At 34.6% G+C, this 13551-nt stretch overlaps 1 protein-coding gene across 5 annotated transcripts in view; it reads right to left on the bottom strand.

Moving 5' to 3' along the window:
- Nucleotides 1-5943: 5943 nt before the first annotated feature.
- TRAK2 (trafficking kinesin protein 2) overlaps nt 5944-13551 on the bottom strand; it is a 69364-nt gene continuing 61756 nt past the window's right edge. For all 5 annotated transcript variants that reach the window (XM_074299049.1, XM_074299052.1, XM_074299050.1 and 2 more), the window contains 3 exons: nt 11916-12185; nt 11195-11294; nt 5944-6879 (listed from right to left, as the gene is read on the bottom strand). In XM_074299049.1, the coding sequence (XP_074155150.1) occupies nt 6201-6879; nt 11195-11294; nt 11916-12185 (1049 nt within the window). In that variant the 3' untranslated portion in view covers nt 5944-6200. The remainder of the gene's footprint in view (nt 6880-11194; nt 11295-11915; nt 12186-13551) is intronic.

Here is a 13551-nt window from a genome sequence, read left to right as displayed (position 1 = left end):
CAAAATTTTTTTTATTTATTAGCTATAGGTCTTCAGATAAATCACTCAAAGAAGTACTTATTTTAAAAAATTATTTTTATATATTATTTTTCCAATTACAAATAGAAATGGTTTTTTTAACATTCATTTTCGTAAGATTTTGAATTCCATTTTTTTTCTTTTTCCCTCCCTTCCCTCCCCCTTCCCCAAGACAGCAAACAATTCAATATAGGCTATATATGTACAATAATTTTTTAGCATATTTCCCTATGAGTCATGTTGAGAAATAAAAATCAGAACAAAAGAGAAAAAACATGAGAAAGAAAAAAATAAAAGGTGTAAATAGTATGCTTTTATCTGTATTCAGTCTCCATAGTTCTTTCTCTGGATGTGGATGGCATTTTCCATCCAAGTCTATTGGAGTTGTCTTGGACCACTGTATTGCTGAGAAGAGCTAAGTTTGTCATTACTATGTATATTTTCCTGGTTCACTTCACTCAGTATCAGTATATATAAGCTTTTCCAGGCTTTTCTGAAATCAGCCTATTCATCATTTTAAAGAAATATTAAGTACTTATGATATACAAGGCACTATACATAAAAAGACAAAAATGAAAAAATTCTGTACTTCAATGAGTTTATATTTTATTGCAGGTAGATCAACATATACACAGATAAGTAAAAACTATTATATAAGTAAAACTATTAAAAAAACAAGGGAATTTCAGGAGCATTAACAATTGAGGAAATGAGAAAAGACTTCATATAGTAGATGGCACTGGAGTTTTGCTTTGAAGAATTCTAAGGGGGGGGGGGGGTCAGGAGGAAAAGTGCATTTCAGAGGAAGGGAAGGAGCCTAGGTATAGAGAGGGAAGATGGAATAAAGTCAGTCTGGCTGAATGAACCACAGAGAGAATTCAGTAATATGAAATGGGACTAGATGGGAGCCAGATTGGGAAGCTTTAAACATCCGGTTGGGAAGTTTGTATTTGGCAATGGGAGGCCACTGAAGATTTCTGCATCAGGGAGAGACATGGTTAGATCTGTATTTGAGGACTAGTGATTTAATAGAGGTGGATAGGAAGGGAGAACAAATAGACCCAGACAGCATCCTAGTAGGCAGGTTAATGCAATAGTCCAGGTAAAAAAATGATGACCCCATCCAACTTTTCATGGTGGTTAGAAAATATTTTGAAAATAACAGTAATTAGCAATGATTTCTTCTTGACCTTTTGTGAATCTTTTCTGCATTGACACATTTGCGTGTTTGTGTTTGTGTATGTATATATTAAAAGACAAGCAGAAGGATTTAAAATTAATACATTTTATAATCCTATTGTTTGGTACTTTTGGACCTGTGATTTCATTAGTATGGGAAATTAAAGTTCTATAACTCATTTGTAATTTAATCATCTCGGTACTTAGAACCTGGAGCATTTAGAAGTTAATGGCTCATTATGTTCAGAGACACTATATATCAGGGCTTCTTAAACTTTTTCTACTCATGACCCCTTTTCACCTGAAATATTTTTATGTAATTCCTTCTCAAATCCTAGCCAAGGTATTTTCCTGCATGTGTGATGAGAAAGTGTATTTTGTGTGTTCAGAATCAAGGCTGTGAAGTCCCACAATGCAGCATGAGTAAGAACTGCCAGAAACACCCTCAGATTCATTTTACACATTTTGATTTTGAATTAACTTTTACTGTTGTCAAATTCATTATAGGTATTTTAGAGGTCTCTTGAAGGAAGATTTGGAGAACTTGACTTTTGGCTAAGGAATTTGGCTTTTATCCAGTAGAAAAAGGTTTTCTGCATAAAAAGGAATTGGATCAAAACAGTAAATTGTGTGAAGAAGTTGGCTAGAGGAGAGCATCAAGGTAAGAAAGACCACCGAGGAGACTATTCTAATAATATAGGAATGATCCAATATGGAGTTAATCATTCAACATTTATTAAAGTATCTGCTATGGCAAGGAATTATATTAGCCCCTGATGATACAAGGGAATGAGACCGTCTTTGCCCTCTAGATATCAACAATATAACCAGATTCTTGGCTCTCACTCTACTCATGTAATCTGAGGCAAGTTGCTTAATTTTGGCGGAGGGGGACCATTTAGCCCTAGATTTAAAAATCCTAAGACCTAGACATACACAGAGGGTTGTAAAAGAAATACAAATTAGAACATAAATGCAAAAGATGTAGAAAATACATAAAACTGACCCTGTGCCTTTATGTCATTGTTACTTTGGAATGAACTCTGACAATCCAGATGCAGTATATGAAATCCAATAGGAGATACCTGTGAAACTAAAATTCACTTTCTTTTATTTTCTATACTAATGGCTTAAAACGAATAGCTGCATTAAGCAGCTAAGGGTCTTCAGAATAGGCCTAACAAAACTAACTGTTAATACTACTAAGAACATATAGGGGCACATTTGACATTTTTTCTCCCATTCTGCTCAAGTCAACTGAATTGTTAAGACTTCATTAAAAATAGTTAACACTGGCAAGTTTTAGAGGCCAAATTGCAGCATACTGTATTTCATTGAGATATTTTGGTCCAAATACAGGTATTTTCACTGAAATATACTTATAAATATCTTTTCCTCCCCCCCAAAGGTTTTCATTCATTTTCACAAAATTTTTACCAAGTGGGTAGGAAATGTTAATCCTAATTTGTAGATTTCTGTTTCACAGAGGAACAGATATTGAATGAATCTAGTGATTCATTGTTGGCAGGGGCAGAATTATTAATCTGACGGTTTTCCATTAGACCATTCCCTCCTAAACTTCATAGTTTATATGGGGATAGAAGTATGAACAGCAAACAGAAATGGGGGGAAATCTTTTAGTATTTGACCCAACTGAAAACAGTAGAAAAAGACAAAGATCTGAGACAAAACCAGAACAGAACAAATAAACTTAAAAAGGAAGCTGTTTATTATCTTTTTTACATGCCATAAATAAAATCAAGTGCACAAATCTGTCTGACAAAAGCCCACAATCCTAAACATCAGGCAAGGTTAACCAGCAACCAGACCCTTCCTTACCACACTCTTGGCTGCAGTTACTCCTGCATACACAAATGCATTTTACTTCTGTGCTGGACATGGCGAGTACATGTATATATTTGACATCTAAGGAGAAGACCAGACACAGAATGCACGTGTACTTTCATTTGTCAGAACTAATACTTTAATATTGTATCAAGTATAAATAACAGGGAGTCAGCTCTCAGTAAGCTTACTTCTAATGTGTTTCCTCTCTAAAATTTTGCACCTTAATGATAGACGTGTGTTGGAATGTACAGCAGTTAAACCAGATGCTAATCTTGTTCCAATGTTGTGTAGAAGAGGTTACTTTTTATTTTGAGTTTAGGTAGTTAACCTGTTAGCTAACTATTCCTATTTGAGAGGTGTAGACACAGAAAATCTCCTGAAAGGCCAGAAAGGAAAAAAAATTACTTTTTGACATGAGTCTTCAAGTCCAACATGGAAATTGTGAAGATAGTAAAAACTTATCTGATTATTAACAGCAGCATGATGGACGAGTTTAGGAGGCTTTACCACTGGAAACTTATCTCATCACAAAATTCTGATGTGATTCTCAGACTGGATGTACCATGATAAGCTTTTGCAATTTTTCCACCTGGGTTTTTACACAGAGCCACTTCTTAATGACCAACATGGACTGGTATTCTACTTTCTGGTCAAATGCTGACATTCCACTTCATCTTCCACCAAATCTTTGCTTACTTGGCTGCTAATTAAGCTAATTGTTGATTACTACGTAGATATCATTACAGAGCTAGGTGAGTGTGGGGGAAGGAAGGGAAGAAGGTAAATTCTAATTCCCTTAATAGAGAACACTTCAAAATCTAGCTTATTCTATAAATATATATAATAGGCTACAGAAACCTGACATTTGACACTTTGTGCGGTTTTCTGGCTCTCGTGCTGCTACATACTCTGCTGCAGCACTTCTTGATGCCTCACAGAAACCATAAATATCCTAGCAAAAGGACACAAAAATCTAGTTCATTTCAGGAAAAGAAAAAAAAATATGACTACAAGGAAAGCAAGAAGCCAACAGAGTTATTTTAAGAAATACAAGTTCAAATGCCCTTTTTAAAAATGGAAGCTTGGGGTTTGTTTTTTCTTGTAATTTAGGCAACTAGAATTTTTCTTTTAGTATCCTTCAGTTAGGGGACATGTTCATGTCAGTTTAAATGTCCACATTTGGGATTCCTCTTTGAACATGTAACTGCACTCTTTAGGCACAAGATGGAAAGAAGAGGAAGTTGTTCTCACTTTTTTAAAAAGTTATCATTTAGAAAACTTGAAGCTGTATCAAAATATACCACAAAAACACTAAAAGAATCGAAAACTCATGATTGACAATGTACAACTGTTATCTGATTTTTTTTCTTGACTTATCCCATCTGAGATTTTTACACTCATGGGTGAGTCCACAGCTTCTCAAAAGTTGGGAAGGAGCCTCTAGCAGCCAAAGGGAAGAATCATCTGCTGCTGATAAAAAGGCTAATTATAAGTCTCATGGACAGCATGATTATTCTAGGCAAAAAAGCTCACCCAAAGAAGCCTTCTTTCTACTAAATCAGGGTTATTAACAAAATTAACCCATAGAAAAGAGGCAAAGTGGTAAGATCCACACAAGTCAGCACCAAAAAGATTTATGCTTTTCCCATTTGGAAACAAAAAGGGCAATAACTCATTTCTGTCCTATTTTACCAACCATGTCTCTTAGGTGGTTCCATTTATTTTCAAACTGTCCTATTCAATGATATTACTGTAATACATGGAGGTGCAGATGTCATTCAGTGGGTCTGAGAAAAATGGATCTGCTTCTTCCTGTTACAACTGCATTTTATTTTGGTATCTGAACTCTAGTACCAAAAGATCTGCTGATGCCAATAGATGTAAAGGGAATTTATTTGGAAGAGAAAAGGCAACCTCGGCCTTTAAAAAGCATATTCTTGGAGAAAGAGATAGTTATCACCAAGCAAACACAGAAAAACAACTCCCTGTTTGGTCTTTATTTTGTGTTATACTTTTAGATTGAATAAACTTAAAATACAACCCCAAAGCATGCACCTGGGTATTTCTTCAGTTTCTAACAATTCAATGTGCCTGAGAATTTCTTTGTGCAAATATAAGTATTCTTCCATTTAAAAATATGCATAGCCCACTCTGGAAAGATTCCTTTCCAAAGTTGTAACAAGCTTTTATTAAAAAAAAAAAAAAATACAACATCCCCCAATTCCTATGGATTGCACTTTTTCTTTATACTCTTCCCAGCCTCCAAGGAGACCTGAGACACACATAATTATGTCCATATGTCTTAACCATTGCACTCCTCCAAAAGGAAATTTCATTAACTGCAGTTCACTAAGCTTGCTAAAGTAGAAAAAGAAAATAATAAATTCCTAAGAGCATTGGTTTTTTGCATAGTACAAAAATACAAAATTTTAAAAAACTGTAAAGGTGGCTACAAATATAAAAGGAATTTGAATAGTGCTTGTGCTCAGTATAATTCTCCTATTTGCTTGGTGGACATGAGGCAGAAGGAAACATAGGCTTCTTCTGATCTGATGGAAAGGTAAAATTCCTAGTTTGTTTTTTTGTTTGTTTGAACTGTGAAATAGCAGGTGATAGATATGCTTATAACTAAATAGCAAATGGGAAAAATGTAAAAATTTCTCATTGCCGTTAAGTAACAGCCTGGACTCATCATATTAATCCCTGGCTTAGGCACCAGCCTTGAAAAAAAGAATGGATTTCCAAATGACAATGGAAGTTGCTCTCATTCTTTGTTTCTATAAATTGACTTCTTCCTGCTTGTGATTCTCAACCAGAAAGGGATGAGAATACAAGCCCACAATGTAATTCAGATGTGCTCTATTATTAAAGAATTTTACTTAAGTTTTGCTGCTGCTGCTTTTTTTTTTTTTTTTTTTTTTTTGGTTCAAGTCAAGAAACCCTGAGGCTCTAGGAGTGCTCTGTCTCTTCCTTTCTAATACCTGTATCCATCTCTTTCACCTATATTATAAGTGTTTCTATCCCACACCTTTTCTCTTGTACTTTTCTCACCACACTCATCTTCATTATCCTTCTTTTCCTTTCACATCCACAAACTTTCTGCAACTTTCTTTTTCTTTCATATTAGATTATGAGTTTATCCTTCATATGAAAATTCAATCTTCCTTCAAGATAGTCATTTTAGGGGAAGATGTGCAAACTGGGGTTCCAAAGCTGCCCATCATGACTGGAAGACTCTGATTCCTCCTGAGACCACCCAAAAGATTGCTACTTGCATTTAAAAAGGCAGCAGAGTCTGGTCTTCGTAGACCAAGTTCTGTCCCTTGGCTTGTTCTGTTTTCCTTCATCTCAGGAGTCTGGATGACCCTGGCTATTCCAAGTCTCTTTAGTCTGTCCACTAGATTCATCTTCATCTGTCCAATATCTGGAGGGTTCCTGGAAGGCCTCAAGCCATACATCTCCTGTAGGAATGTTTCAGCTGGTCGAGAGGCAAGAAAGTTTTCAGAAATAGATGATCGGGGTTCAAAAGGCAAAGGAGATGGACAAGGAGAATGGGATGGAGAATTTGGTGGGGTAGAGGGAATAGCTGGGACTTTAGTGGTGGAGTGGATGAGAGGGTTTTCTGAAATAGGGCTATGATATACTTTAGCAGAGATGCCTCGTTCTTGAAGAAGTTTGGCCAGACTCATGGTACTGCTGCAAGTAGTTGTAGAGTCTCGGCGGCTGCTGATAGATTCCCCAATGCTCAGCCTGTAGGACAGGGCCGGGGAATTCATAGCTGTACTGGGCGTACTGCTACCAGTACTTCCACAGGATAATGATGGGAACTTGGAGCTAAAAACAAACACAGATGATAGGTAGCATATTCATTATGATGACTATCAACATTTTATATAAGACTTTTGTGAGTGCATCTCAAAACATTTTTTAAGTGCAAAAATATGTTTTTAAAAGAATAATCACATTAGTGTTCTTTAATGGATTAAAAAGGCTAGCCAATTCCTTTCCCCTGGGTCTAGCTAGAAAGGAATATAGGTAGGTATTGATATATTTTAAAGTCTAGTACAGCATGTTAATGTAAGATTTAATATTACATATATCATATAATTTCTTAATATTTAATAATTTAATAACTAATTTCTTAATACTTAATTTCTTTCACCTAAAATGAGCCAGGAATGGGCTGTGTCAGCCAAACATGATTTGTGAGTGCATAAAGAGAGGCAGAGTAACTGAGATCAGGCAGACACCCTTAGCTGTTCAGACAACAGCTGGAAGGACTGTGCCCAGTTCTGGGTGTCATGCTATAGGAAGTTCATTAATATGCTGCAGCCAGTTTAGCAGAGGTCAACATCCTATATGAGGACCACTGAAAGTCCTGGGGATGGTTAGCATGATAATAAAACTGGGGAATGATGGGTAACAACACAGCAGTCTTCAAGTACTTGAGAAGCAGAAATGGGGGGAAATGACCAAGAATGTGAATTACCCAAGCGGAGCAGTCTGGTTAGGAAGTAGTGGTTTTCTCTTTACGAGGTGCCTTAAACAACGTTGTCAGGGCACATCACAGAAGGGTTAGATTAGATGGCTAAGATCAGGAGCTCTTAATATGGATTTTTTGAAAAAAAAATTTTTTTTGGTGGATCACTGAATTTCAATATAATTGATTTCCTTTTTAGTCCTATGTATCTTTCTATGCATTTTAAAACATTATTCTGATAATAAATCTATAGGCTTCACCAAGCTGTCAGACAATTTATGATACAAAAAAAGTTAAGAGCTCTTGTCTAGATCAAAGCTTGTTAAACTTTTTTCACTCATAAGCCCTTTCTGTCCAATAAATTTTTATATGACCTTGAGCATAAAGATATATAAAATAGGTAAACAAATTAAACATTTACTGATAATAAATCCTAATCTCCAGACTTCCACATTCAGTTATAAGGCCTGTTGCAGGGAACCATAGTTTAAGAAGCTGGGGCCTAGATAATACCTTTAACTTTGAGATAGCTAGAATGGTGCAGTGGATAAAGTGCCAGGCCTGGGTAAAGCCGAGTTCAAATTCCGCCTCAGATACTTAATAGTTGTGTGACCCTGGGCAAGTAATTTAATGTGTTTATTTATTTTCATTTATTATCATTACTCTAGGGATTTGATTATTTTGTGAAAATCTATTATATATTTACTGTACTGAGGTGGGATTTTTAGGACTAGAAACTATTTCTGTGGGAATATATTTTTAATTATATGATAAAAGTCAGAGGGTAAATAATTTGCTTTGTGGAAATCTGCTATTATACAACCAAGTTTTAAAGAACATTTCTATTCTATACATGAAATACACTAATAAAATAAATTCTTATAACCTTCAATGAATATTTCTAGTCTATAAATGAATTATAGCAATACATAAAGTAAGTTTGCTTATTTTTAGGTCTTTCACATAACATCTTCCCTTTTCAAACAATTAAAAAAAAAAAAAATCACCTCCATCCTTTCCTAGAGAAGGAATGTGTGTTTTATAATGAATTACTGAGTAATGTTGAGTGATATTTTTGTTAGAGTATAATTTCCTCCCAGAAATATAGAAGCCAATTTATACAAATTTTTATACTATACCACTTAAAGGTACTTTAAGTATTATCACTCTACAGATGTGGTTTTCAACTCTGATCCCTATGGTAGTGGAAAGAATTAAGTTCAATCTTTGCTTTCTGTATTCAAAAGGAAAGCAATGAGAAAAAAAAAGTAACTAGCTTATCAATCATAATTCTTTTTTCCCCCCAACATTTACTGGCTAAACAAATTTTGGAAGCTACATATATACTTAAGTTGTCAAATACTTATATTATTTAAAGCTTTGTTTCTCTGCTATGTCCTTGATTAAAGGCATAAGAATCTTAGTAAGGGAGGGAATAGAGGGAGGGGGAGTGAATTGGAAAAATGAATACAAGGGATAATATTATAAAAAATATATATATATATAATAAAAAAAAAATAAAAATTAAAAAAAAAAAAAAAAAAAAGAATCTTAGTAAGATTCTGTCTGGGACAATGTAAAGTTCAGGAAGGATATGAGAAAAGAAAAGGATTTTTCTTCGACAATTTATTAGAATTTTAAAAGGTAAATTCTCAGTTGAACTTAAAATAGCATATTATTATGCCTCATAAAAATTTCAAATTAGAAATAAAAATTAGCAAAGGAATATATATATCAGTTAGCTGTGGGGAAAATATTATTATTCTTGAAGACAAGTTTAACTTTTCTAACTGGAAAATACCCTTTCATTCTTAAATAAATCTGATTAAGAGCTGATGGGGATTTTTAAGAAATAAATTAACAGATCAATCATCCTAAATCTGGCATCAAGATGGAACAGTTTCTAAAACAAAGGTTTTTTTCTGCTGAATAATTAGATAATTTTGGACTATTTACACAAATCATTAATATTGCTAAGCCTTATAGATGAGCATAATTTCAATAATATTCAATATTTATAAATCCCTTTAAGCAACTTACAACACTTTGCATTTGTAAAATATAAAATGCATAAAATCTATATTGTTTATTACAAACTTGTTAGAATATACTTGCACGAGATCTTGTAACATTTCACATAATTTTTAAAAAATTAATACAATGAGAACTTTTAAAACACTGATATTCACATTTATGTAGTTTTTAAATAAAGAATGCTATGTATATTTTTCCATCTATACAATAATCTCATTAGGTAGTTAAGGTCAGATTTTATTGGCTTTATTGTTTTTGGAGAAAGGGTTTATTCAACAATAAATAAACCAAAGATAAAGCCTAAATTAAAAAAAAAAAAAAACTTTGCTAGTTTACACTATCTTTAAAACATAATAAAAACTTTCAATATCATCCTTTTGATAACATACTTGTGTATATAAGCCACATATTTTCTATTGCCCCCCATTCTTCAAAGTTTACAATAGAAAGAAAAGTTGGTAATGATTAAATTAGGCTGCATCAGATATTAGGTATAAATAGATGAATAAAGGAAGATATGAGGTGATGTTCCATCTTGACAAAAGAAACTGTCGAGAGGCAGCTAGGTGATGAGAGTGGATAGAGCACCAGCCCTGAAGTCAGGAGGACACAAGTTCAAATGTGACCTCAGATACTTCACTTCCTAGCTGTGTGACCCTGGGCAAATCACTTAACCCCAATTGCCTCAGAAAAAAAAAAAAAAAAGAAAGAAAGAAAGGAAGGAAGGAAGAAAGGGAAGGAAGGAAGGAAGGAAGGAAGGAAGGAAGGAAGGAAGGAAGGAAGGAAGGAAGAAGGAAGGAAGGAAGGAAGGAAGGAAGGAAGGAAGGAAGGAAGGAAGGAAGGAAGGAAGGAAGGAAGGAAGGAAGGAAGGAAGGAAGGAAGGAAGGAAGGAAGGAAGGAAGGAAGGAAGGAAGGAAGGAAGGAAGGAAGGAAGGAAGGAAGGAAGGAAGGAAGGAAGGAAGGAAGGAAGGAAGGAAGGAAGGAAGGAAGGAAGGAAGGAAGGAAGGAAGGAAGGAAGGAAGGAAGGAAAGAAGGAAGGAAGGAAGGAAGGAAGGAAGGAAGGAAGGAAGGAAGGAAGGAAGGAAGGAAGGAAGGAAGGAAGGAAGGAAGGAAGGAAGGAAGGAAGGAGGAAGGAAGGAAGGAAGGAAGGAAGGAAGGAAGGAAGGAAGGGAAAGGAAGAAAGAAAGAAAGAAAGAAAGAAGGAAAAGAAACTGTCAAGAGTTAGAATCCAGTCATATTGGAAAATAAGAGTTAAAAAGGAGTAGAAAGGTGATTAACAGTAAAGGAAAAACAGACTTTCCTTCCTGAGAAAATAATCAAAATGCACTGGATTAAAACCTTTGGTGAAAGTTGTGAAGAAACTAAAACAACTTGGAGAAAAAAGACTCTAGGGTTATCATAAGTCTGGAACAGATATGCTCAAGATTTCTCATGTTGTCTGGTAAATCAAAAAGGGATATAAAGCACACTATTATATACTGAACAGCTGGCTAGAATTATGCTGATTTTTTTTTCCCAACCACTTCTGAATTTGTGGGTCAAGGTCTCTAAAATAGAGAATGTAGTCCTGTAACAAAACAAACAAACAAACAAACAAACAAAAAACCCACTACAGATGACTGAGAATACTCTTACCTTGGGGTAACCTGAGTGATATCAGAGGGATGTAATATCCTACAGGTGGTAAAGGTAAATGTGGAGTTTGTGGAAGATAAACATTTTCCTGGATTTGAGGCTATAAACAGGAAAAAATGCAGTTTAGGATACCAAACAGGAAACCAAAATATATTATATTTAAATATACAAAATATACTAGTTTAGTTACATAAAGGGTACAAAGTTATTTTCTCTCATAATGTCTTATGCCTCTTATGTTTACATGCCAAAAGAGTACAAGAATTTAAGTTCTGTGTATAGGTCACAGTACTGACTGGACAGTAGTATACTGCTATATCATTTAACAATTTTTAACTTGAAATCAAAGCCACATTAGTTTTATTTTATCATTTAGCTGAAGTGAACACAGCTGTCTTAAGAACTAGGTTTTATTCCTTTAGTTTGGAAAAGTTTAATCTATAGTTTAAATCTTCTGTGATTTAGATTTTCTTTTACAAAAGATTTCAGATCACTAAACATAAAACTCATAAGAAAACATAATAGTTTCTAAAAACAATAGCTCTCCTAGATAAATTACCAACGTTACAACTTGCATTGTTTCACACCTCAACAGATCAATATCCATGGAATTGTGACAAAGAAAATTAGTCAAGCACCCAGAAAGTCAAGCATTCTTCAATGGAGACTGATAGTTTAGGCTTCTAAGAAAAATTATGTTCAACTCAAAGCTCTACATTACCTGTATGTGGCACACTGGCTGAAGTAAGAGGTGGTAGGAAGATATCAAGAACTGGCTTAGACACTGAAGAGTTCCCTTCAGGCTCCTGAAAAGGCTGCTGAACCTGAAATGTTATGCCCCCATCTTCATCTTCTTCTAAATCAGAAAGGTGATAAATAGCATCTTCTGGCAATAAAGTAAAGCCTTTTGTAATGACCCCTGGACGTGGATCAAGAATGGTTCCCAGGTTTGGTTGTGCAAGTTGCTGCCAATGATGCAGAGTCTGAGATCCTGAATGGGAAGAGAGAAGCTTTTAGAGATGTCAATATATTTTACCTTGGAAGAGAATCTGGTAGTAAAACCAAACAAATATGGAAAAATAAAATTATTTATTTAGTGCTAAGTATGATGAAATTCTTAAAAGTGAAACAGAACGATAAAAGGGTGCTGAGAATGGTTTAGTAGTCTATCTCCACAATCACCTTTTGAAATCTAAAGATGATATAAGCCAAAAAAAAATTTATTCCTAGTGTATGAAACTCAAGTCACTGAAGGAAAGTGTGGGCATTTAAGGGTGGGGAATATGGGTTTAGAATTTCTGGTCTTTAATTACGCTTCTGTACTTGGAAGCCCAAAACCACTCAGTACATCTCCAAATTGGGTGCCTGAGGTATAAGGGATAATGGGACCCAATGGGGAGAAAACATCCTCCTTATTCTTCTTTCAATACCCAATTGTGAAGTATAATTCTGAGAACTCTGCATCACTTCATTTCGTTCCATTCTAAACACCACTCTTCTGATATATACATATATATTCTTCCTTTCTTTCTTTCTTTCTCTTTTTTTTTTTCACTTTAAAAGTGAAACAGAACGATAAAAGGGTGCTGAGAATGGTTTAGTAGTCTATCTCCACAATCACCTTTTGAAATCTAAAGATGATATAAGCCAAAAAAAAATTTATTCCTAGTTGTATGAAACTCAAGTCACTGAAGGAAAGTGTGGGCATTTAAGGGTGGGGAATATGGGTTTAGAATTTCTGGTCTTTAATTACGCTTCTGTACTTGGAAGCCCAAAACCACTCAGTACATCTCCAAACACCACTCTTCTGATATATACATATATAGGCAAAACAAAATCAGAACTGGAATAGACTTTATCTACTGTTATGTACATCTTTTTCACTAAATGAAATAATTGCTTTTATATCAATAGTGCAGAGAGATTTCAGCATAATAATGCACCACAAAAATTTGAAATTAATGACAAGTATATTTTCCTAAGAACTTGTAGAGTTCTTCAACCATTTGATAATGTAACAAAATGTTTGGAAAGTTACATTAGGTGATTTTTAAAAAACCATAATAATTTCAAGGGTAGAGGTAGAGGTCTTCTTTGTTGGATCTTCATCCACATCACATTCACTAACCATAGGTATCCCCTTCGGCTCTATCCTGGGCCCTCTCCTCTTATAGCATTTAGTTTAGTGATCTCATTAACTCCCATGGATTCAACTATCACCTCCACGCAAATGATTTTAGATGGACTTATCCAGTTCTAACCTCTTTTTCTGATATTCCATCTTGCATCTCCAACTGCCTATTGGAATCTTGAACTGGATGTCTTATAACCATCATAAACTCAACGTGTTCAAAACT

The sequence above is a fragment of the Sminthopsis crassicaudata genome, chromosome 3, assembly GCF_048593235.1.
Source record: "Sminthopsis crassicaudata isolate SCR6 chromosome 3, ASM4859323v1, whole genome shotgun sequence".
NCBI lineage: Eukaryota > Metazoa > Chordata > Mammalia > Dasyuromorphia > Dasyuridae > Sminthopsis > Sminthopsis crassicaudata.
The sequence above is the reverse complement of the archived record's forward strand: the minus strand, read 5'-3'. Positions and strand labels throughout refer to the sequence as shown.